We start from the raw sequence: 26,793 nt of genomic DNA, 5'->3' as shown, positions 1-26,793 counted from the left end.
ACCGCCGCGACCCGGAGGCGGAAGCCCGGCGCCGCGACCCGCTGCGGGGCGGCCGCGAGGAGGAGGAGGAGGAGCGGTTACGTTCCCCCCCCCCGCCGCTTCGCCTCCCTCCCAGCGGGGAGAGCCATGCGGCCGCCCTGCCGCGCCGCAGCCGTGCCGAGCCCTGCCCGCGGGGAGGGCGGCGGTTTGGCGGGGCCGCTTCTCCCCGGGGTGCTCGCCTGCCTCGTGTGGGTCTGCGGGGCCCGGGGCCCGCCGGAGGCGTTCTGCCCCGCTGTGCCGGGCCCGAACGCGTCGCGCCTGGAGCGGAGCTGTGACAGGGAGCGGGCGGCTGCCGGCATCGGCGCGTGGGGCCTGAGCTCGGGGAGCCTGCTGGGTGCGCGAGTGGCTCGGGGCGGCGGAGAGAGGGGCGGCTCGGAGGGAGCTGTCGTAATGCAGCGGCGCAGAAGTCCCAGTTCAGCCTTAGTGCAATAAGCTGGCAGCGATTTCCAGTACCCGAGGCTGTGTAACCTACAGAACTGCTGTAATAGCAGAGGTTATTTCCGTATCGCTCCCGTGTAAATTATTAGAGGTGATGATTTCGTGGATGAGGGCCCTGGCTGCGCTCAGCCCAGAGCAGAGGAGCTGAGGGGAGGCCTGATGGCGGCTGCAGCTCCTCACAGGGAGCGGAGGGCAGCGCTGAGCTCTGCTCTGTGTGACAGCCACAGGGCCCGAGGGAACGGCATGGAGCTGTGTCAGGGGAGGGCAGCTGGGGCCAGGGAATGGTTCTGCACCAGAGGGCGCTGGGCATGGAACGGGCTGCCCAGGGCTGTGGGCACGGCCCTGAGTGCCGGAGTTAAGAAATGTTTGGACACCGCTCCAGAGGGTTTGGATTTTTGGTGGTCCCTGTGTGAGCCAGGGTTTGGATTGATTCAGTGAACCTTGGGGTCCCTTCCAACATGTCCTGTTAGAACATGGTGGTGGATTTTATATCCAGGCATAAGGGCAACAACCAGTGACACACTGTGTGGCAGATGTCTGAAGCAGAATTTGCTGCTAAAAGGCATTGAGAAACTTGGCTAACAGCAGGTCTCCTGAGATAATGACTTAATATTTTAATATTTTAAGGGTGATAAGGCACTGGCACAAAGTGTCCAGAGTGGTGTTGGATGCCTGTCCCTGCAGACATTCAAAGTCAGGCTGGCTGGGGTTTTGAGCACCTAGTGTAGGTGTCCCTGCTCGTTGCAGGGGAGTTGGACCAGATGACCTTTACAGATCATTCCCAACTCAAACCATTCTGTGATTTTACAAATTGGTGACTGTGAGGCATGGGAATTCAACACAAAACTGTTTTTGTTCAAAACTGTAAAAGTATTGCAAGGAGAAATACAAAAAGGTGTTAAAGTGCACAGTATTAGCTCAGTGTTATAACACAGAATTTGTGCTGTTAGATGGGTCAGAGTAGCTTTGGGTGAAGAATGAAGTATGTCTTTGCATATGTATGCTGCAGCAAGAAGTGCATCCTCTGACGCATTCATTTGCTGTTATGTTGCTCAGAGAAGACTTCAGAGTGTTACCTGGAGATCATCGCTGCATGTGGACTGTACTGCAGCTACCAGCGTGCAGTGGCTTCAGCTGTTTGCTGCCATGTTCAGCTGTGGGTGTAGCTCTTCTGGCTGCTGCAAATACGTTGTAGAGTTGCATATAGCTGAGTACAATGTAAAACTGCTTTAGAATCATGGGATCCTTAGACTTGGAAGGGACCTTTAAAGGTCATCTAGTCCAACTCCCCTGCAGTGAATAGGGACGTGCATGGGTAAATCAGGTTGCCTGGGGCCTGATCTAGTCTGGCCTTGAAAGTCTCCAGGGATGGGGCATCAACCACATCTCTAGGCAACCTGTGCCAGTGCCTCAGCACCCTCACTGTAGAAGACTTTTTCCTTATATCCAAGCTAAATCTGTCCTCTTTAAGCTTGAATCCATTTCCCCTTGTTCTGTCACCACAGACCCTGCTAAACAGTCCATCCCCTTCTTTCCTGTAGCTCCTCTTTTGATACTGACAGGCTGCTATCAGATCACCTCACAGCCTTCTCTTCTCCAAGCTGCACAGCCCCAGCTCTCCCAGCCTGTCCTTGTAGGAGAGGTGTTCCATCCCTGGGATCATTTTTGTAGCCCTCCTCTGGATTCACTCCAACAGGTCCGCGTCTCTCTGGTACTGAAGACTCCACATCTGGACACAGTACTCCAGGTGAGGTCTCACCAGCACAGAGCAGAGGAACAGGATCACCTCCCTGTCCACACTGTTTTTGATGCAGCACAGGATACAGTTGTCTTTCTGGGCTGCAGGGGCACACTGCTGGCTCACGTCCAGTTTCCACCCACCAGTACTCTGGAGATTCTTCTGATTACACTTGATTGAAAATATGTTTTAGAGCTAAAAATTGGCATGGTCTTCTTGTTCCTTTAGGAACAATCCTTCCTTCCTTTGAAAAATCTTAAATAGATTAATATCCTAAGTTTATCTGGGCTTACTTTTCATGCAGGTTTAATTTTGGATATAAGGAAAAAGTCTTTTGTAATGAGAGTAGTGAGGCACTGGAACAGGTTGCCCAGGGATGTGATTGATGCCCCATCCATGGAGACTTTCAAGGTGAGGTTGGATCAGGCCCTAGACAGCCTGATTTACCTGTGTGTGTCCCTGTTCATCACAGGGGAGTTGGACTAGATGATCTTTGAAGGTCCTTCCCAACTCTAGGGATTCTATGACTCTATGATTACATGTTCTGGTAAATTTTGATTCTTTGTTCATTTTGTGTGGCTGGTTTTTGTTTTGTTTTGTTTTTTTTAATTGATTCTGAAGTATTTTGCTTGGATGTAAGAGGAAAGGTATCAAAAATAATATGGTTAGGGCTGGTTTTTTTTTTTTTTTTTTTTTTTTTTTTTTTTTACCATTTCTCATATGTTTCATACAGATTCTTTTCCAATTGATCCAATACAAGAAAATTATGTCCGTACTGTGAGAAACTGCATTTTTTCCATTGTCTATCCCACACCTTTTAAATCCACAGTTCTTCTTGTGGCTGTTTCAGAGGTTGGTATTATTTTGGTTCCTCTTCAGTTTATAACAATTGTTAAAATGCATATTAAAGTATGTATTTATTTATTATCGAGGTGTTGGTATATACTTTAAACAAATAGAACATTTAAACCATATTGTGAGTTGTCTTCTGATAACAAAACATATAGACAACACATCTTTTATCATTGGAATTTTATTCATATTCAAGTACTACGTGTATTATATTTTTCTCCAGGAAGTTATTGAAGATATTTTGGATCTTCATATATCTGTCAAAGAAACATCTGATTTTCTTCAGTTTGTCAGCGGTGAAAAAGTGTTACATGGGTCTGTTCCATTGGCCCATAGGTATGGAGGTCATCAGGTAACTAACCTTTGTTCTTCCAGGTGGAATTGCGTAGTTCTTTTAATGTGGATTCTGCCTTAAATTATATTATTTACTTGAATTATGTACGTATATGTACTGGCAATGTATGCACGTATACACATAATGTCCGCACGCATTCATGTACTTTAGGTGGCAGGTTTGCTCTTTGTGAGAGCTGCGGATAGGAGAGATGTACAATGCCCTTTCATGGTGCCCTGTCTGCTTTCTCTGCCTCTGTTTTCCAAGAAGTAAATTATTCTTATATTTTCTGTTAGCTGCAGAGTCTGCTTTGTACCCCACAGCCTGAGAAGCTCTGATTGGTGATAGGTAGTACTGGCTCAGGGGAGCGAAGAAGGACAGAACCTCACTGAATTCAGCAATAGCAAGATTTAATAAGAGTTAAGTTTCATTAAAATAAACGAAATTATTCATGAAAATGAGTGGTAGAATTTGGTGCATAATTTTCAGTTTAAAACCATGTATTTATTACAAGCCACGATGGTTGAAGGGCTCATTATGCAGAAGAGACAGGTCAGTAGCTGGCTTTGTAGCTGGAGGGTAGAGGAGAAAGTATGAGGATTACTCTATCAGTCTGTGGTTTCTGATTCATTGTTGGTGTGAATGTGAAAGTGCTTTAGGGATCAATATCTTAATTACTCCCCGAGCAAATGTGTCGTTGTATTGCGTGGAATGAAGCGAACCTACATGCAATTTGTACTGCTTGACTTTAACTGCTGTTTCTCAAAGAAGAAATAATTTGATGTTCATTTCTGCTAGTTTGGCAGCTGGGCAGGTCAGCTGGGGGATGGAAGAGCCCACTTGGTTGGAGTGTACACAAACAGGTGCGATGTTTTCTGAAATGACTGTACTACTTCTGTATTCTGTACAGCTGCAAACCCCAGGGTGCATTGTTACAAACTCTGATGGTATTTTGCAGGCGTGGTGAGAGGTGGGAACTACAGTTGAAGGGCTCAGGAAAGACCCCATACTCCCGGTGAGTTGCAGTTAATTCATACATAGCAAAAGTGGATGTTTTCTGTTTTAGAGTTTCCTAGATTTTGTGACTGATTTTTTATTTCTTTGTTCTCTGTAGGAATGGTGATGGAAGAGCTGTGCTTCGCTCTTCTGTGCGGGAATTTCTGTGTAGTGAGGCTATGCATTATCTTGGAATTCCAACAAGCAGAGCTGCTAGGTATTACTCTTTTTTCACAGCATCTTTAATTAAAGGTAATTTTGTGCCCAAGTTTCACTGAGCACCAATAAAGCAGAACAAGGACAAATCTTTCTTTTCACATGTATGCAATTGGAACCTTTTCTTAGATATTTTTTTGGATAAAACTTTCCAGTAATCATGAGCTACAGCTGTTTAGCCATTCACTTTTATGTTTGATATGCTTTAAAATATTATTGTGTTTAAACACAGTATAGTGTACTGTCTTTGTATTGTGCTGAACAGCTGTTGTGCTCTTGGAAGACTGTCTTAACTCAATTACCTTAATTTAATTTGAAATCTGGTTCATTTGTGAAGAAAGTAAAAAGGAGAAATTAGAGTAATTGTATCTGACATAACTGCTCTTTCTCATTTTTATGGTACTACAATCCAAATTTCTTCTATTATATATATATATATATATATATATATATATATATATATAATAGAACAGTTATATATATATATATATATATATATATATATATATATATATATATATATATATATATAACTGTTCTTTCACTTCTTATTCACCAGAAAAGCTTGCAAAAACAGCAGGACTGGATTCCTTCTCTGTAGTACCCTTCAAGTTTGTGGATAATCAGCGAGTCTGTTAGTACTTAGTTACAGTCTGTTATTACACTAAAGTTATGCATTTGGATGAATTTTTTGAGAATCAGGCCAAGAAGGAAAATGTTGAAAGTAACTCTTTCTGTGTTGTTATAGTCAGCTACTTGCAATTCTTAAGACTGGTAGGAAAAATGGTTACATAAATGGGTAATAATATTGGAGATAGTCTTGAATGTAGATAATTACCTCCAACTCCTTATTTATATAAACGCACCTTGAGCAGAGAGGGAATTGTATTAAAAACTCATTTAAACCAATTCTTTTTGAACCAAAGAGGACTAAAATTCACTCGTGTAGATGACCTTCTCAGAATGAACTAAACTGAATTTTTCAGATGATTGTGTTTAAAATGCCAAGTTTATTTTGTGTTCCAAGGTCATATGTCTGTACTTCAGAATTTCAGGCTTTAAAGAAGTAAATGTACTCTGGAAGAGGCCAATACCCAGTTGCCACATGTCAGGGTTTCTGTATTTGCAAAGTGTCTGCAAATCTCTGTAGCATTAATTCTAACACATTTTTTCTGTTGAAGTGGGGTGTTTGTAAATGACATTTTGATGGTTTATTCACTGACTTCACCTTGAGAACCTTTGCTGTTAGCTATTGATGCAAATGTTAAGTCTGCCAGAGCATCAGCAGGGAAGTATCTGGCAAGGTTATGTCCTTTCTTTGCTGTCGTTTCAACAAATTGTTCAGTGCAAAACCGATGTGAAATTACCACTTAACTGTGTACCAATTCTATTGAGTACATAGTGTGCTTCAGTTCTCTGCTGGCAGATTGGTAAAATGTGTGGCTCCCTTAACTGCTGTACAAGCTCTACCAACTGTTTGTGAGACTTCATTTGGAAAAACCCCAGCTGATATCTGTATTCTTCCCCATGGGGAGCTGTAGCACTGAGGCTGGTGAGATTCACTTAGAATTCTTGTAAAAAGAGTTTTTGGCAGAATTGTAGGGAAAAGCCTTGCAGCTTAATCCAGAACACCCAGCAGGTTGGTTTGCTCTATTAATTTCAAGTACTGTCTTCCCAATGGGGTGCTACAGTTTGTGACTATACTGCTTGCAAAGGATTGCTCCCTCACACGGTACCATTTTAGTCGCACAATGGGTCTACCAGTTAGCAGCGTCAGGGATTAGGTCAAAGAGGTAAGCCAGTATGCAGTCTTCAGTGTGAGATGGCCCTTAGGTGCACAACACTTGGCAGAAGAGCATGCAGACACTTGGGAGCACGAATTCTAGCCCTTAAGTTCCAGCTAAGGTTAGTTTGGAATGTAGTCCCCCTCCTCCTCAGTGAGTGCTGTTCCAGCTGCTAATGTAAGAGAGATTTCAGCTCTCTGTCTCCTGTTGCCAAGTATACCTCTTACCTGCTACTGTACAGGTAATGATACTTTCAAACTGGAAGGGCCATTTGAAAACTATTTTTATAGTGGTAGTGTGGTGTCTTGACGCAGCTGCTCAATTATCTGGCAAGCTTTTAAGTGTCATTTGTTCATTAACTTGTATTAGTAACTATGAAAGTCTTGCTGCCTCCCTGGATTTTCAGTAAGAAAAGTGCTGGTATTCTGTAGGAATTTTGTGCAGAGTGTGGTAAGGATTACACAGACAAAAAAATCCCTTTGAGCAGAGGTCTGAAACAGCAGAACTGAGTACTGTTATTATCCTGACTGCTCTCCTTTTGTGCTCTGATGCACACTGTTGTACTGGTATCTGGGGTCTTTTTGAATTTGTTTGCTCTTCTTGAATGATTAAGATTTCCTTCTTTCAGCTCACTCACATCAGCACTTTGTATCCTTACTCATAGAGACATAACATTCATTATTTTACTGCTTCAAAAACAACTTTCTGGAAAAAAGTTCCTAACATTGCTCCAGTTAAGCAATAGCACTGAGAGTGGAACTGTAGGCAGAGTACCCTGCAGCCTCTGATACTTCATCTGAGACATTTTTAATTGTTCGCAAGCCTTCTTTTAATTTTTTTGACTTCTGTATATTTTTTTCCTGCTTTTACCTGGAATAATTCACAGCCTTTTCTTTGCAGTTAATAGAGAACATTTGGATTGGCTAGCTGCTAATGCCTTCTGAAATGCAGAAAAAAAAAAAGACTTCAAAGCCATGGTTACCATCAATTATTACTGTTGTAAGAATTCCTTCTAATTGCCCCTCTGTGGACAGCCTGTTCTGGTGCTCTGTCACTCTGGCAACGAAGAAATTCATCCTTGTGTTAATATGGAACTTCCTGTGTTCCAGTTTCTGCACATTGTCCCTTCTACTGTTGCTCACCACTGAGAAGAGTCCGCCCCCATTGACTTGACTTCTGCACTTCAGATGTTTGTAAACAGTTATGAGATCCCCTCCCAGTCTTCTCCAGATTGAAGAGTCCCAGTCTCATCTTTTCCTCCAGGCCCCTCATCATCTTTGTGGTTCTCCACTAGACTCCTGCTTGGAGATCCCTGACTTTTCTGAACTGGGAACCCATAACTGGACACAGTATTCCAGATGTGGCCTCACAGCACTGACCCCTGGTGAACACCACTGGTCACAGACCTCCAACTAGAGTCTGTGCTGCTGATTAGAACCTTCTGAGCTCTGCCAGTCAGCCACTTCTCTACTCACTTCACTGCCCACTCATCTGCCCTGCACTTTCTAAGTTTTGTTACAAAGGTCTTGTGGGAGAAAGTGTCATAAGCCTCAAAGTACTGTCAAAAGCCTTAGGTTTGTCTGTTGTCCTTTTCTGTGTTCCTCTAAGGAAAGTTTGGTTTTTTCTTCTGTTCAATTACCTAAAAGATACCTTAATTACCTGCATTAAATTTCCAGTATTGTTCCATCCAGCTATTTTGAATTGAAAGACCTTTCTCAATTAGCAAAAAGCTAAGCAAAAAGCAAAGAATTATATGAATTGAGGTAATTTTTTCCTGCTCTTAGGCTCTCAGAAGTCTTTTGTGCCTATTGAAGGAAGAATGTTTCCTTCAAAAGATAACACCAGGCATTCCTTCTGCAGGATGGTTAGTGTAATCTCGGTTGCTTTGGAGAGAAAACTTTCTACACATTAACCTTAGGAGAAAATGATGCCCCCACAGGGCTTGTGATGATTGATGCAATATTCTTCTTTGGATAATAACAGAAAATAGAATGAAATTATGTATTTTATTTTGTAAGATGAGTGTAAATTTTGACATATTTCAAAGCAAGCACAACTGATTATTTTCCAAGCACTCACAAATCTCAGTATTTGGATAAATATGAAAATGTCTAGGACGTGCAGAATTGTAAGGCAATTGAAAGGAAGATACTCTTTTTAAAAATTCAAGTACAAGGAGCAATGAAGAAGAAAGACATAATTATAATGCATCATCAAAATTATGCCTTTTTTTGTGTGTTGATACTATTTGCAGAGTTCTCGATTGCTGAGGATCCCAGATCTGTCCCTGAGATTACTGAGGCAGCAGATTTAGCTACATAAAAGGCAATCTGATGCAACAATTTGGCTTCTAATTTCTCTCTTTCCAATTTTGCTGTTGTCCTCAGGGGACTTGTGACTTATTTATGTTATCATCACTCTCATCAGTCACTGGGGTTCCAAATGGATGCAGTGCTTTTTCTGAATGCTACCCTCTCCCCAAGAACAATGTAGGTGATGGAAAATGGGCAGCACTGTGTAAGTAGAAAGGGGAAGCATGCTGCTAATGAAGGTTGGTAAGCTTCAGCTTTACTGTTTGCCTGTGTGGTTTGTAAAAACGAACTATTCCAGCAAAAGGATTTGAAAAAAATAGTCATAAAAAATATAGTTTGATCTCCAGTGTAAATTAATGTTCCTATAATAATTTCTTAATTTTTACTTCTTCTTTCTTACAGCTTAGTTGTAAGTGACGACGACGTGTGGAGGGACCAGTTTTACAATGGAAATATTAAGAAAGAGAGAGGTAATGAACACATTTCAAAGTAACATGATTTAGCACTGTAACTTAATTCCCCGATGCAAAAATCAACTCTGCCATTTATGTGTAACAAAAACTGTGCAATTGGCTTCATTTCATTTATTGAGATAGAGAACCTTCCTGAGAAAATCAGTCTCACGTACATCTTGGATAAAGAAGTGAAGCCCTGTGAACAGACCTGCTATGACTGTGGCATGTGTTGTACATTTTTTCATTTTTGTAATGGCATGTGATTTTGGAATCTAGGGAAAATTTCCATCATTCCACAATACCATAATGATGGGGCACTATTGTAGCTGCACCACTGCTCCATCCTCTAAGCCTGCTCTGAAAAAGAGTGGGATGGCACAACATGGATTAAAATCAGAAGTGTTTTATGCTGGTTTGTTCTTTGTTGCTACCTTCGTGAGGGAGTTGTAATGTTAATGCACTGCTGGAATTTTGCTTGTGTTTGTGGTATAGTGCATACTGCTAAACAGATGAAGATGTGGAGGAGTAAAAAGTACCAATTGCTTTCCAGCAAATTAACCTTTATCATTGAAATGCATGTGTAGTGTAGTATTATGTGTATTCAGCTGTTATGTGTAGAGCATACTTCTAGAAATACTTGTTAACTATGGACATGTAAATTATTTGTCAATAGAAAAAAACAGCATGTAATAGATCTACTATGGGATTATTTTATGTTGCTGATACTCCACTTACATTTAAACATGTATCTATACTTAAGGTGCAGTAGTACTCCGTCTTGCCAAATCGTGGTTTCGTATAGGATCCTTAGAAATCTTGGCTCATTCTGGGGAACTGGACTTACTAAGGTTTGGATTTGGTCTTTGTAGTAATTACGTTGCTTCTCCTAATGATCAAATTTGTGTTGGAATGCATATATGCAGTTGAAATTCAGGCATAAATTATAGAGAAAGAAAGATCGCAACACCTAGAAAGATAACCTGCTGTATTTTTACAAACATACAAAGGTTCTGAAGACACAGAGATAAAATCCCCCAGGTGTTTTTTTAGGCCTGGTTCTTGTAAAATCAAAAAGCTATTGTACCTCAAATATTTCTGGTAACTAAGCATTGAGGACAGGGGAAGCTGTATGTTTTGGTAAGTTTTATAAATTTAGAGAATAAGGAGTTAATTTGTCATAGTCTATGAGGCTAAAGCAGCAGAAACCCCCTAGCCCGAGCTTTTGTATAAGCTACAGCCTCCAGGCACACATATTAGATAAAAATGTATTGCAGAAGTTTAAACCTCTTAGCAATATTAGCTTCTGTATGTTACTTCATCTCAGGCAATTAGCATGGCAGATGTTTTGTTTTGTTTTGTTTTAACATTGATCATTCCTCTGTGGAAGCAACGTACTGATTGATAACAACTTGCAATAGCAATTGTTTTGGGGTGCTTAGAAACGGTAAGAGAGAAGTAGCAGCTGTTGCATGTTGCATTAATTGGTAATTCAAGGTTACTTTCCCTGTGACTCTATGCTGTTTTTCCCCTCCCCCCTCCCCCTTTTTTTCTTTTCTTTTTCTTTGAAATCTCACAGGAGTGTTTTGTTGTAAACCAAAAGACTGAACTAGGGAACTGAATTTAAAATGACACAGCAATGTTTTTTATTGTTGCTGAAGTATGTGCAAGCAATTGGTTTTAATGAGCACATACAGATCTCTTGTGCTCATACAGAACAGGGGCCCAGGGCAGCCTGATCTCTTGAGGCAGTATGCTGGTTGCCCCTCTAACAACTGGTACTCTGCTAAAGCAGTCACAGTGCAAGGAGAGTTCAGAGATTTGCTCCAACAGCCTGATTAGAATGTAAAATATTTGTGTGCACAGCCTCACAACCCTTGCCCAGCTCCAGCCCTTACCTGGGTCGCCTACCCAGTGTAGGTGGTTCTTACAGCTGCCTGTGCCAGTGGCCCTGGCTAGCTCTAGCAACAACAGTCCTACACAGAGCTCATAATTGTACTTATTGCCAGCTGCTCTGCTTTAAATCTGTAAATGGAGCATCTGATAGGCATCACAGTTTTTAATGTATGTATCCCAGTTTCCTTAACCTGCCATATAGGAATGCTATGTGCTTAGGGGAATGGCCAGCTATTATAGCAAGTAACCCTACTTAGTAAGAATTCAGTCATAAAATTCTGACCTAGAGTTATTACTTGCAATGATGCAGCTTTTTTTGGATCCACAAATTACTTCTTTCCTGAAGTCTGATATGATATTATGCTAAACCAGATCCCATTGTGCTCTGGAAATGCATGGGAATAATTTTAACTCTATGACAGTCTCTGGTTATAGTTATAACTAGAACATTAGGTTGTATCTCTAAGTATTTGGAAGGGCTTAATCTAAAACTCATTGGAGTAAATAGATGGTGTTTTCTAATGCCTGTTTGCAGCAGGCCGTGGGTCAGCATCTGATTATTAAGAAATAAAAGTTCTGAATGCTCAATTCTAAAAGTAACAATTTTTCTTTAATGCATCTCATGTTACAGGAGATTGCTGGACTTTATCATCCAGGAACATTTTCCATCAATAGTCCCCAACAATTCAGATAGGTATCTGGTAAGTATTTTTGAAAGTTATTTTTGTTTTCCACAAGCTTGTGAACAAAGCATTGTACAAAGCTTTGCAAAGTTTGCAGCTTTATAAAGTTTCAACGTCTGAAATAATCTTTCAGATTTTATTAATAACTCATTTACTCTTTGGTTGAAAAACAAAACAAAAAACTGCTTCTTTTTTTCAAAACCCAGTCTGAGCATTCCTTTTCCACCACTTCTGATGGTGGATGTGTTTATTGGGAAGCTCCATTTTCCATTACTTTCTGTTCTCTTACTGCTCAGACTTTTAAGTGAGCAATGGTTACAATGTGATGAATTAGGCTTTTCTTAATGTAGAACTAGTATATGTCATATCTTTGTTCCTTTTTAAGACTTTTACACTTTTTTTAGTATATCCATATGTACATAACTGTGTATTTTTATTGCATCTGTGTGTATTTATTTAACTGTAGTTTCTGCTGAATAAAGCCATTTTGCAGTCACATCATTTAGATGTGAACAAATGATTCCAGTTGGCAGAGATCAGAGATGCACATTTAGAAATAGAATGTACAAAGTATTTCTAAAGTAAATCAAATGTTTATATTGCTTATTGTATTCTGTAGTTTTATGTGAAGTAAAACGTGTATTTGATTTTAGGAATTTTTCTCTACAGTCGTATCAGAGACAGCAAATTTGATTGCATTGTGGATGTCTGTGGGTTTTGCACATGGTAAGCTGCAGTAGATATTGTCATGGTGTTGGCTTTACAGGAGTGACTCTATAATTACTTACTTAAAGGTGGCTTTTATTTGTTCCTTTGTTCTGCAGTCCTTCCGATGTCCTTGCCTACAGCAGTATCTGTTATGCATTAATACCATGCAATTCTTTTCATAACAGAGTTGAGAAAAATTCCTGACTTTTTCAGTCTGACTTTAACTGGCAGAAACAAAGAGCACAGCAAGAGTATGGGTTTTCCTGTATTGTTGTGATTATCTGATGTGCAAAGATGTGTAAGTTTAATTGCTCAGGATTTGATACATCTATATAAGAACTTTTTGTAGTGTATGTACTGTAGGATACAGTGCTGTCCACCCTGGTTTCAGGCTTGTACTATGAAAAATAAAGTAGCACTGTGTTGCTAATACAGCACATGGTCCACGTGCAAAGAAACTTAACTGAGGAACTGTGCAAGATGCTGTTTCAATACTGTGTCACACTGATTGGAAAAGGAAACAGTGCCATCTAGGTATGGACACCAGATGCAGGATAATGTAACAAACAGTTCCTAATTTTCATACTTCATACACCTGCCTGGTCAAGAATAAAAGAAACAAGTCTGTTTTCCAGAATCTGATTTCTGCAAGGGAACTTCTCCAGTTGTCTAGATTCAGTGGATTGATTTTACAGCAAATCTAGAGTTGAGGTGGAATGTTACCTTCTGTTTCTTCTTGTTGTTTAATTGTAGGTGTGTGCAATACAGATAACTTCAGTTTGTTATCCATAACAATAGATTATGGTCCGTTTGGATTTATGGACTCCTATGACCCAAGTGAGTGTAGCACTTATTTTTTTTTAAATACAATTTTTGACTAAAAATAAATTACTTTTATTAATTTATGTTTTTAGCAAAAAAAAAAAACCAAACACCCAAGTAGGTATATTGTTTGAACAGTTTTAGGGGGAAAAAATATGCTAAAGACCAGTTTTATAATATGCTGTACAGGTTATGTTTTGATTGCTAAAAGTTTGAAAATAAAATATTGCTATTAAGCCTGTTTTCATGAAAAATGCTTCCTATTGCATTTCATTGATTCAATAGATGATATAACAGAAACCTCTAAAACTAAAAATTGCATATTGCTGTAAGCAGCCTATGGCAAAAGTTGTATGCAACTCTACATGCATTATGGTCTGGCTTTGTAGCCATAGCAGCTCTAAGAAAGGAAAAGAAATCAAATCTATCCTGTCATGGCATATGCATATAAAACTGAATGTGTAAACTCAATCTGGGATTGATTAATGTAAATGCAGCATATGCATAAGTGCATTACATTTGATTATTGTTGAGAGATCTCATCTGAGTAATTTTCAGAACCAATAGTGGCTTGTTGTCTTGCAGTCTCTTTTCATGAGATTGCAGCCTCAAATTAATGAAACCTCTTAAGCATAGGTATTACTTGACTTCTGTTGTACTGAAAAAAACAGGTCTTTTCTGGCTTCAGGTCTTACCTCTGGGTACTCTGTCACTTATGTAGCACATATTTATCTCCCAGATAAGGATTTCCATACTTGAACACATTCGATATAATTTTTCAGGAATGAATATGTAACACTTGCCTATGCAACTCAAGTATCATTCAGGTGATCTGTTTTCTTTTTTTAAATGCATGCTTATACGTGTTATTTTTCAATTGTAAATCCTGAATCTAGTTGTGCAGTTGTTTTCATACTTTTTGTACTTAGTAGTAGCACTATATGTAGTAAAAACACTGAACAAAACATTTTTAGTATTTAATTTTTTTAAAAAACATCTGAATGTATTTTCAAGTTGGAAAATCCCATCTATGACATATGGAAGTTAATCTGAGAGAGATTTCTTAGGCTTGCAAATATTAGATCTTGAGTTAATCCACTGTAAATAAACATCTTTGTGATCTGAGTTTAAACATTTCAGTGTCGTCAGCACTTTTATTAGTTTGCTGCCTAAGTACAGAAACAAATGCACATCAATATTTTAATGGTGATTGCTTATTTTAATTACTCTGTTGTAATATTTTGTTTGAAACAGATTTTGTTCCAAACACGTCTGATGATGAAGGGAGGTATAAGATAGGAAACCAGGCAAATGTTGGGCTGTTTAATCTGAACAAGCTGTTACAAGCACTGAAACCTTTATTGGATCCCAGGCAAAAACAGCTGTAAGTAATCATTCAAATACCTAAACACTTAACAGGGAGAGATGTGAGACCATCTAATCACCATATGCGTGGGGAAGAAAGAGATGGGCTTTGAAAATCATTTTTTTTCTAGGTGGAAACTGGTCCTGAACTAGTTATTGGCTAGCATAAGAGGGAAGGGGAACGTTTTCTGCTAACCACAAATAATAGCAAAATCTATCTGGAAGCCTCTCCTAGATGTCATGGGGCCCCTTGTTCATCCCCTAACGCAGGACCTTTGCCTGTAGGTTCCTGTTATAGTTTTCCTAGCATGTTTTTTAAGATGCTTACATATGAAGACCATCCAACCTTCTGAAATAATGAGGTAGTATTTCAGCATTCTTTTGTAAAGATTCCTGATGTAAATCATCTTGTCTACAAGTTTAAATTCATGACTTCTTACTCAGTATGAAAATGAAAAAGAAAGATTGTGGGTTTTTTTTTCCTTGCAACAGCTGTGGATGTATTTGATGTTTCCTCTCAGACTTTTTCATAACACATATCTCATTTGATTCAGAATATCAATGTTTATGAAATATCAGAAGTTTCCATTCTAAGTTTGCAATAGGGTTATGCCTACAGTAGACTTGTAGTTCCAGAAAATTTAACACTCACTTTTTTTCTCTGCAGAGCTTCCCAGATTTTGGAAGAGTATGGTCAAACCTATTATGTCCGGTATGCAGTTCCAGAGCTCACACCCTGCAGTCCCAATACTACAAATTACCATCTGATAACTTCCTTACTGTGCTGCTATTTTTCAGTTTTACAGAATTGTTCAAAAGAAAACTGGGGCTTCTTGGAGACAGTGAGGATGATAACTATTTGATTGCTTTTCTTCTAAAAGTGAGTTTGTTTTGCTAATCTTGTTATCAAACATCTGAACTAATGTACTCCATTTTTAAAAGCACTGATACAAGTCTCTCTGTTTCACTAGCTCATGGAAGATACAAAGGCTGATTTCACAATGACATTTCGACAGCTCAGTGAAATTACTGCAGACCAATTAAAGGAGCTCCGTATTCCTGAGGTATTCATTAATACAGGCATCTCACTTTAGGAACACGCAATATCAAATGAATGTATCAGGTTGGAGAAAACCTTGATATAATATGGACAATGTTGTTCACTTTCCCTGGGAAGTGCCACTGTCTTTTCCTAACTTTGACTTGCTTCTGTTTATCATTGAATAAGAATTTAAAAGGCCTTTTTAGGGAGAAGAAGGAACTCGTGCATGGAGCATGTTATGAAGATAAGGAGTTGCTGTTTCTTTTTCCAGTTGTGCTATAGATAATTAAATGATCTTGACCAAGTTCTGTGGTTTTTAGTCTTCTGTTAAGAAAGAAATCTAATCTGACCTGTTCTGTGAATGTGAACCCGATGGTGATTATTTTTGAGAGATAAGCAAAAAAAAACAGAATAAAACAAAAACAAAACAAACAAAAAAACCCCAACCAACCAGAAAAAGAAAAGAACAGAAACAATGAAACAATGAAAAGAGCTGTATTTGTGGAATTAATCATTTGTACAGAAAGGGTGAACTGGAAGAAAGGAAGCCTCCTTCATACAGTATGGAACCACGCTTAGACTATGGCAGTAGTACCACTTTTGGCAAAAGTATCTTCCCCTTTAATGCTGCAGGCTCAAGAGCTGATGCAGTTGTGACACTGCTGCTATGCTGAGGGTCATTTGCAGCCTTCACTTGATAGAAGGTGATTTTCTTTTGTGTTTAGTTTTTTTTTTTTTTCCCCATACACTTAAAAGGTGGAGCTCACAAATTTTGAGACCCAAACTGATGTGGTACAGCAGCAGAAATTTTATGCTGGTGAAAATTGTAATTTTTTTTTTGAAGTTTTTTACATGAAACTATGTTCTCATGTTGTTGATTCATTTACTTTGTTGGTAGCAAAGTACATTCTCATATTGATTTGTATGTTATTTATGTTATTTTTTCAAATGTAAACCAAAATTTATCTAAAAATGTTCAAAACCTTTGGGAACACTGCAGGCTTACATTTAGTAATAGCATTTTGAAATTCCTGCTAAAGCAACTGAACCTTGCACATCTTACAACAAATGCTTGGATCCCATTCTCACCTGTGACCTCCTTCCCTGACCCTCAGCTTGTAATTAATGTAATTTTAACTCAATTGTATACTCAAATGGGGTTTTCATTATATTTTTGTACTCCCAGGTGTAATTGAACCTTTGTTTCATTCTTGCTTTAAATTTCCCGTACTCAATGTCACTTTCACCCTTTTTTTTTGTTGTTTTGTTTCTTGTATATCTGCTATTTATTTCCTTTTATCTCTGTCCATTACTTTCTAATCTGTTTTTTCTCTGATGTTCATTTTTTGCCTTTATGCTTTGGCTGTTTTCTCTCAACTGAGCAATATGAAGCAGCTGTTCTCAGTCAGGGAAGCCCGGTTTGTGGTGGTGGTCCAGCACTGGAAGTGGGAAGCCCAAGCTGTTCTGTCTCCTTGCCTTTCGTCCCTCCTATCATTTATAATCTCCTATGCCTGGAGCCTTAAGTTGCCCTCTTTCCCCACACTCTTTTTTTTTTTAATCAATATCTGTTCCTTATTCTTTGGGAAAAAAAAAAAAAAAAAGACTGTTCTTTATTCTTTGCAAATATGTCTGATCTACGTACAAAGAGCAGAAGAGAGTAATACTGATGTTTAAGTATTGAAAAACAAAACGGGTCAAAAGATAAGGAAAAATAGGGGACAAATGCTGAAGGTATTTAGGTAGAATTTGCTGTAAAAGAGATGGGTTGATATGGATGTCAAAACTGAGTGATTTAAATAGAGAAAAAGATACAAGTAGAGTTTAGGGAAGAAAATTTGTTGAAGGTTTGCTGTATGTTTCTTCTTATATGCTTTCTCTGATTGCTCATTCCAGTTTTTGCTTAACAGGAATCAGATCCTGCTTACTTGTCACTAACGTTTTCTTTCCCTTTAGGAGTTCTGGGCCCTGCAGGATCTGGGAAAACACGGGTTATTTTCAGAATGGGTTTCTATGTACCTCTCACGGTTAGATGGGTAAGTCTGAACAAGTTTCAAGTTTAAAAGTAAAACCAGCTGTGCGTTTGCCAGAAGATGGCAACTTTAGTCTACAATGATTTATGTGATCTTTAGTTGGACTGGTAAACTGTACATGGTTTGTAATGCCTTTTTTTTTTTTTTTTGGTCTCTGTGGATTTAGATTGTGCTAGCTTCTGTAATAATTACTACTGTAACTCTGGTTTGACACAGAAGTACATAAAAATGAAAAGGGAAGAGTGGTCTGTATTTGTTCTGCTTTGGGGAATGATTAAATTTCTTCAGTAAATAGGTTTTGTTAAAATATGAGTCCTGTACGTTCATTCCAAGAATCAGAAAGTCAGGCTGTGCAAATGCATAGAGATGGGTACTATTTCATTGCTGGCAGTGCATACATTTTTTACTAATGTGATACTATTGCCTTAGGATGACAGGGATGGAAGTCAGATGGCTCTGCATATAAAGGCTGTGTTTGAACACCACAGTTTTTGTGTAGATAGGGACATTCATGCTATAACTTCCTACCAATTCTTTTATCTTAATGGATTAAAACATCTGTGCATTTTTCTCAGTCATATACGCTGAGCATGGCTGACAGCAGTGAAAAGTGCATATCAGACACTTGGAAATTTTAGTCAGAACCCAAATTCTGAAAAGGTGGAAATTGAATTCTTGGGGGCTGATGACTTGAGAAAGGGTTAGGAGTGACATGAGTGAATATACAAGTCAGTATTGAATTCTTGTGAATCAGCTGATGGAATTAGCTGCTTGCTGACTCTGCTAACAACAGAAGAAAGGCTGAAAGGTGTCAAGAGTAAGGAAAATCTAAGCAACTTTCACAAGTTTTTAATTTTTTTTTAATTTTATTCTTATATTTAGGAACAAGGGTGATTCAGACATCAAGAGAAGAAGAAGAATGACAAGTAAGTAAAATAATTCAAAGTAGTACACTTGGAGATGGCAACCAGCTTTTTACATAGGTTTGCTGCTGGCTCTCCTGCTTGTTCCATGACTTGGTGCTTGTGGACTGCATTTTTTTTTTTTCTTTTTGATGCCTTTAAAGGACTTGAGAATTATTGGCCGTAGAAACATGCTTGCTGTATTTTGTGATGTCTTAAGTGAGGCTTTGCTCAGAAGAACATTATTCTTCTCCTGTAAAGATCCTTTGATAACATCAGGAAATGTTTTTATAGCCATCCTATGCTGGCTGCATGGGCTGGGATTTGTAGGAGTTTCAAACATGTCCATATTGTTTTTGTATATTATAAAGAATTCATATTTTTGATAGGTACCCACTTCATTTATTTATTTATTTAGTGAAGCAGGGGAAAAAAACCCTCATTTAATTGGGAAAGTAGTCGTTAGAGGAAGGCATGGTTCTCAAAGATAAAATATTCTATTTTCTCCCTCCGAGTTACTTTAAATCCAAAATGGTAAAGATGCATAGGTGTCTATCACAACAGAAACAGTGGTTATGAAATTGTACTTTTTTTTGTTGGTCTGCAATTAGCTGAGGTAAACTTGTGCAATTTGCCTACCACAGACAATGAACAACTGAAAATCTCTGGACAAAAGGGAGTGAAGCCAAAAGGGGGATCTGCCAAATTGTGCACAAGAGGCTGTATGAGCTTTATTGTTACACTGCTTTGCAGGTGCTTTATTCTCATCTCTAGCAGAAATGGCTCTCCTTTTTCATTAGATATTGATTGGCTGATTTGTTCAGAAGCTTAAATTGATTTAGCTGGAAGATGGCAGGAGATGGTGCTGAGTGTCAGTAATAAGATAGATTTTCAAATTAATGTTCCATCTGTGTTTTTAAGAATGCTTAGAATTTTACATCCATTTTAAGAAAGTTGATATGAGAATAGTTACCAAAAGGGCTTGTTTTATTGTTTGTTTTCTGGTATGGTTGGGAAGTTTTAGCTGTGAGACCCTGAGGCTGTTAGCTCAGCTACTGTTTTGAAGTTTCCAGCTTTCCTCACCTAAAATTTAAGGCTGGGAATTGTCTAAACACAGTTTTTCTATGCTTGCTATGTTTCTATGTATTTGTGAATCTGCTTTTACAGAAGACTGGCATTCTGAGTTTTTGTTCCAAATCAGAAAAGCTCCCAGTTTGGGGATGATCTTCTGTAAACCAGCACTGTGTTTTCCACACACATCTCAGAGGATGTTATGGGACAGGAGGCAGACAAAAGAGGGGAAGGTTATGAAGGTTTTGGTCTCAGCTTTGGTAGCAGACCAAAATTTGATATGTGAAGATTTGTGGATGAATTAGCTGTGTTCTGTATAACTGGCCATGTTCCTGCAGCACAGCTAGCAGAGGTTACTAACAGGATACTGAGAGCAATTTGTTATTTTCTACAAAATTGTATTTTTTAAACAAAGATCAACACACTTTGTAACATTTCTGCTAGCTTCTAAGTGTTAAGGTGTGACGGAAGGTTCTTCACTCTTCAGTGACCCCACCATGAAATCCTTGCCATGTAAGCCCAATACAATTGTGCATTTTTACACAACAATTAACGTTAAAGACAAAACTGTCATGCTTTTATCTGGATTTTTATATGAGCTTGTTAAGTCCCACTAAATTTTTTATTGCTGTTCTAAGTATTGGCTGCCTTTGAATATATTGTCATTAACAGCTCTTTATTCATTGCCTTTCCCTTATTACTAAGTGTATTCGTTATTACTAAGTGTAGAGGAATATCTTCAAATGCTTCAGGGTAATGTGCTTTAAATTGATCACATATCATGATCTTTATTTTTTTTCTCCCTTGACTTGGTTTTTAGTTCTTATAGCACTTTGTCTTGCATTGCGTAGCCTCAGTTCCTTTAGGAGTTGATGAAAAAAATTTGATAATCTAAATCCCAGTGAAGTCTGTCACTGTGTTTCCTTATAAAAGAAATACTTTAAAAAAGAAAAATGAAGAAAAAAATTGTAGGCCACATCATAAAACACTTGAAAGTGCACAAATTTTCTTATACTTTGTCTTCTTCTTATCTGGCTTTTCTTAATCTTTCAAAATTATCTTCTCTCTTGTGTTAGTTACAGATATTTTTAACTCCACTGTGAAACTTGTCAATTTGCAATTTTTAAGATTTTTCTGGGACAAATACTCTCCTGCTGATATGAGTCATGGCTTTAATGTGGATTATCATTTTTGTATGAGTCATGTTAAATTATCCTCCTCCTTAATATTCTTTTATATTGTTCTCATACTTAACTGAAAACCATTTACTGGATTAAATAAAATTCTCAGCCACAGCAAATTATTTTACCAAGTGGGAAAAAAAGATTATTTTTTTTTAGTGGTTAGGGCAGGGTGTTGTTACAACTATGTAGGGGTGATTGAGATTCCCAACAAGCAGTCCTATTTGTTGGTTTGCATTTAATTTATGTAAGTACGTGTAGCACAATGCTGATGTGAAGAAGAATTCCTATATTTGAATGGACTGTGTTTCAGTCTTAATTCTCAAGGAAGTTAGGACCTGAACATGGAATCATAGAGTTGGAAAGGACCCTTAAAGGCCCCGGGGTCCAGCCCTCAGCAATGAACAGGGACACCTACACAAGATCAGGTGCTCAGAGCCCCATCCAGCCCAACCTTGAGTGTCTCCAGGGATGGGGCATCCAGCACCTCTCTGGGCAACCTGTGCCAGTTCTTCATCACCCTCAGTGTAAAAAACTTCTTCCTTATATTCAGTCTGAACATCCCCTGCATAGTACCAGCGTATCATTATGTGACCTGAGCACTTTTGTCTGGCTTTATGCCAGCACTATTGGAGATGGAGTGCATCTGGTTTTAGCCCATATTCTTATTTTGTGAAAGAGCTTTACCTCTATTTTAGCAGGACCACAAGTGGTCAGAGTTCAGTCCTTACAGAAGAAAGTGATTTCTGTCCTATACTTTTTTAAATGCCGTAAAGACACACATTGCTGTATCTCAAATCTGGAGGCTCAAAATGGCTGTCATTCAGTTCCAAACATAAAGAATTTAATTATATTGCAATACATAAAATAATCACTAAGTGTTGTTTTGCTGATTACATAGCTTCAGTAAATTCTAGTTTGTTAGCTGGTTAAATGGAGCATTCTTTAGAGGCTGTGTGTATTACAGAGAAGTCTTTGCTGTGCTCAGCACTGACTGTCTGCAGGGAGCTATGGAACATGAATTAAGTCCTGTGCTTGTCTGACCACCGAGCCTTTGGAGGAGTGAGGCCACACTTTTTCTCAAAGGCATCAATTATTTGGGTAGTCAGCAAGGATAAACAAGTCAAAGAAGCAGTATAAGGAGATGCAAGTGGGCTGCTTGCCCAATTCCTTTTTTCCTGTGCTGGAGAGACAAAAAGCGGTGGCTTGAGATAAAGACAGTGTTAACAGGTAAAGTGAAAGTGGCAAAGCAAAATAAAAAAATCGTTTGCTACTTCCCTTCAGCAGGCAGATGTTCAGCCAGCAGGAAAGCAGGAATATTAATATTAATTTTAATGATCTCCAGAAATATAGTGACAACATCAAAATCTGCTTTCCTGCAGTGTGGCAGGAATGTAAGCTGTGGCAAACAAAACACTTTAGAGAAGCTGCTGGTGCTCGTAGCAGGGAAGCCTCTTTGAATCAATCTGATGTTCTTCTACTTTTTGTTTTACATGTGGGTGATGCGACTTTGGCATTACTCTTAGTGCAAATTAAAAAGTTACTTTTAGAGCTCACAGATAAATACATTCATTCTTTTTTCCTTCTTATGCAGGTTTTTTTTTTTTGATCTGCAAATTGAATCTCCCCGAAGGTTTCAATGACATTTGCAGTGATTGTGATCTGCTTCTGATGATTTTTGCTAACTAAATTTAACATGATTTACTTTTGGTTTCAGCCGTTAATCCTAGATACGTGCTTAGGAATTGGATGGCAGAATCAGCAGTGCAGAAAGCTAACCTGAATGATTTTTCAGAGGTAAAATTAGTTTTTTTCTTGAGATATCAGCTAATAATTGACATAGAATCATATCACAGAATCATAGAATGGCCTGGGTTGAAAAGAACCACAATGATCATCCAGTTCCAACCCCCTGCTATGTGCAGGGTCACCAACCACCAGACCAGGCTGCCCAGAGCCACATCCAGCCTGGCCTGGAATGCATCCAGGGTTGGGGCATCCACAACCTCCCTGGGCAAACTGTCCCAGTGCATCACCACCCTCTGGGTGAAAAACTTCGTCCTAATATCTAACCTAAGCCTCCCCTGTCTTAGTTTAAAACCATTCCCCCTTTTCCTAATGTCTATGAATGTTAATGAAACGGTGGTTGCATTTGCTCATTGAATCTGTAGTATGCCTTGACCAACATTGTTTTATGTCCTAACAATAACTTAATATTATTGCTAATATTAGCAATATGAGTATTAATTAAATTGTTTACCATAATAACGGCAGCACTACTAATAGCAATCAACTCGTGGAAGTTTTTCTGGAGCAAGGAGGGTGGGAGAGACTGCTCGGATTTGCGGGAAAACGTTTTGTATAAAAACATACCCAATTTAATTGCTTCTAGGTTCAGCTCCTGCAGCAGGTCTTACAGCATCCCTTCCAGAGGCAGCAGGCTGCAGAGAAAGCAGGTTATGCCCTGCGCCCGCCTGCTTGGGCCAGGGGTCTTAAAGTGAGCTGCTCATCCTGAGGGAAACTTGAACAAGCAGAACAACTGTCGGAGTTCAGGTAGGAGTGAGGAAGCCTTACTCCCTCATGCATTGTGGACTGGAATCTGCTGCTCTGCTAAACAACTTCTTGACCAACTTTATAAAGTCTAAAGATTAAAGAAATGGACCACTATGTATGTTTGCATCAACAAATTACACTGGTGTTTGTGACCATCTTGGGAGTGGTTACCCAAAGTACCTTCGCCAGAATCAGGTGTGTGCTAAGCCTACCTCTCTGTTCTTGTTCTCTGTTCCTCTCTTCTTTCTTTGTATGAGGGAGATTATAGTGCATGGATATAATGACTCAGGGAATTTTCACAGGTGGCACATGAAAATGGACTTCCTTGCAAGTATCCTGTTATGTGTATTCTCAGGTCCATATACCTGTTGTATTCAGCCTCCTGCTGGTCTGACAAACGTATTTCCAAGCTGTTACTTAGCAGCATACGTTGTAACCAGCAGGACTCATCTTTGTTTTTAGTCCAGTGTTTGCGTTTGACATTGCAATTCTAGATCATGAAACTAAGTGTATAAAACAAAATTAATATATAAGCAATTGGGTGCAATGTAATGCTACAAAGCTGATAGCAAAATTTGCTTATCTGGGGCTTTGTTACTTCTTGATGCTACCTCAGCTCTTCCCAGTTCCAAAATGGATTGTTTTAGAAGAGCCAACTGTCCTAAGTGCTGTTTGCATCTGAAATGAAGGCTGTGCTATGATTAGCAATTCATAAATCTGTTTCTATACAAGTATAATTAGCCAGGGAAAAATATATTATTAGAAATCTTCCACTGGCTAAAAAAAAAATACACAAATGTGTTTGCATCTTAAGTACAGTCAACACAATTATTTGGGATGTTTTTTCTTTGGCTATATGCTTGCTCAGCCTGAGTTAACTCCTTTTACAAGCAGTAAGTGCTCTTCTGCAGCAGCTGGGATGAGCATTTGAGGCAGCACCGCCCCAGCTAAGAGCAGTGGGCTGGTGGGAGCTCCTGTACAACACTGCTGCAAGTGGTGGCCTTCACAGCCAGAGGGAACACTGCTGCTGATACCTGTTCTACAGTAATTTGAAAACAGCATGTTCTCGTGAAATGGTATCTTGACTGTTCTGCTTTCATAAAAATCACTGCTGACTGTTGCAGGTAATCACACTGCCTTAGAGTATTTTGCAAGACCATCACAATTTGTAAGTCTTAGCTATACTGAATTTCTTCTGCTCTGCTTGTCTCTCTCAAAGAGAATGCACATATTTCCCAGTTAGTACAAGGCTGTTAATGGTAACTCATAAATAAGAGTTTTGTACTTTTTCACTGAGAGGGCAGTAAGGCACTGGCACTGCTGCCTCGAGGAGCTGTGGGTGTCACATTCCTGGAAGAGCTCCAGGTTGGATGGGGCCCTGGGCAGCAGCATCTGCTGGGGAGCAGCCCTGCCCATGGCAGGAGGTGAAAGTGGATGGGCTTTAAGGTCCTGTCCAGCCCAACTGTTATGTAGTTCTCTGGTTGGTTCTATGAGACTTGTGCCACATGATCCACTTAAGTTTCTATTTTTTCTCAAAGTGAATGAAAAAGAACACTTGAAAAACACATGAAATTATCTCAACACTATCACAGAGAAGTGAGCCCACATCTTGCTCAGAATTTTGTACCACCTGACTTTCTATAGCTGGGTTTTAATTCACGGTGGTTAATGATTACAGTGTAAGCTTAGTACTGTGAGTATTAAGTAAGATTAGTGCTGTGTTTCCTGACATACTTCCTGAAATTCTTACATTGGCTTTTGCCTGATGCTCTGGAGCTGCCTCTTCCTTCAACTTATGTAAACACAACAGTGATGTAAAAGCAGATGGGAAGTAGCGGTACTGAGGCTGGCTGAGGTATTTGTGCTGTCCTTTCTACACCAGAGGGCTGCCAGGAAATTCAGCAGCAGTGACCCTCACACACAGACATCTTTCCCATGTAGCTCTGCCTTTTTATTCCTAAGAATGATGCAAAGCTGATCTCTTGGAGTAGGTCCTTCTCTCCTCTCCGAGATGTAAGATGAAGCAGCTGCTGAGGCTGCTTCCACTTCAGCTCTGGAGAGAGGTTGAAGAGAACATGCTGCAGCTTCAAAGTTTTTAGACCATCATAACTGCAGCCTCTGATAATGTACAAACTACCTGGGCCTACAGGAATAAAATAATTTCATATGGCAATAATTCAGATAGATGAGAAAAGATTAATTTCTATTTTTTTTTTTTACAAATAATTTGATCTATAGTCTTGAAGATCTTCCTCTACTTTGTAGTATCATTTTTGTGCCAAATGAAGGCAGACAACTGTGTATCACTGAGATGATGGCTCTGTTTCCGAATGGGAAGTTGGAATATTTACATTTCAGAAATTCAATGCAACCATTCTGTACGCAGAATAATTGATCAAGGCCTCATCACTGTGGCATTTGAATCGATCTCTGGAGTGTTGTGTAGGCTTTCATTCTTCTTGTTTTGAAGACAGCTCAACTGGTTTTCCTTGTGAAGTAATAAGCACATAGGTTATGATTGACTGAGAACGTGAAATGTATAAAATTGAGTTTATTGTGCTGTAACAAAAGAGAAAGGAGGACAGGGGGCAGGAGGCTGAGTGTTCTTGTGAGAAGAGTGAATTCTGGGAAAGTCGTGTAAAAATCTCAGTGCTCTGTGAACAGGGAAAGTGGCTTTTTGTGCAGCCATGGTTTAAGTTGACACTGAGTATATATTTCATAAAAGAAAATTCATTCGGTTTAAAAATGGTTGGATAGCAGACAGCTGTTCTCCTGTCTGAATCAAACCTCTGCACTCCCAATAACTGGGCACAAAACCCCCCGCTTCTCTGCGTTTAGTGGTTCTGCACAATGTTTTTAACAGTTAGATATGGAAAACAAATGGGAGATACAGATCCTATGTTGTTATTTTAACCCTTAATTTTAATCCTCCTCCTTTCAGTTAGTGCGTGGGTGGGCCCTGTTTAAACTGCTCGTGTATTCCCGCATGGTGGCCCTGGCAGTCTGTACCCAATCCATCTCTGTCTGTGCAGGAACACATCCAGCTCTGTGCGTGAGACAGACTGGGAGAAACAGAAGTATGGAACCAAAAAGGTAGAGGCAAAAACTCCCTGCAAGGAAACAAATCTAAGTAATTAACTGTGACACTGCAGTTACAAAATAGAAGCTATTTTTATTTAAGCACTAAGAGTGACTGCTATCTAAATGAACAATAGAGAATTAAACTGAAGAACAAAGGGGAAAAAAGTAGGAAGAGACATACTCATATCAGGTATGAGATAAAGTCTTTATGAAGACAGACTATTCCTAGGTACACTTTGAAGACAAATGTTAACCAAGAGATGACAACCTTGCTACTGGGGGTGGATGCAACGTTTTG

At 39.2% G+C, this 26,793-nt stretch overlaps 1 protein-coding gene across 1 annotated transcript; it reads left to right on the top strand.

Moving 5' to 3' along the window:
• The first annotated feature begins 8 nt into the window (after positions 1–8).
• LOC116243346 (uncharacterized) lies at positions 9–26,793 on the top strand. Its single transcript, XM_031614518.2, has 19 exons — positions 9–373; positions 2,949–3,067; positions 3,291–3,419; positions 4,200–4,264; positions 4,360–4,416; positions 4,516–4,614; positions 9,112–9,179; positions 9,925–10,012; positions 11,689–11,758; positions 12,394–12,466; positions 13,202–13,285; positions 14,525–14,654; positions 15,303–15,347; positions 15,434–15,515; positions 15,607–15,699; positions 17,631–17,710; positions 18,590–18,633; positions 22,579–22,658; positions 23,254–26,793. The coding sequence occupies exons 1-19, from the start codon at positions 127–129 to the stop codon at positions 23,374–23,376; spliced, it is 1,776 nt and encodes a 591-aa protein (XP_031470378.2). The 5' UTR covers positions 9–126; the 3' UTR covers positions 23,377–26,793.

The sequence above is a fragment of the Phasianus colchicus genome, chromosome 6, assembly GCF_987193195.1.
Source record: "Phasianus colchicus chromosome 6, bPhaCol1.hap1.1, whole genome shotgun sequence".
Taxonomy (NCBI): Eukaryota; Metazoa; Chordata; class Aves; order Galliformes; family Phasianidae; genus Phasianus; species Phasianus colchicus.
This window is presented reverse-complemented; position numbering and strand designations above follow the sequence as displayed.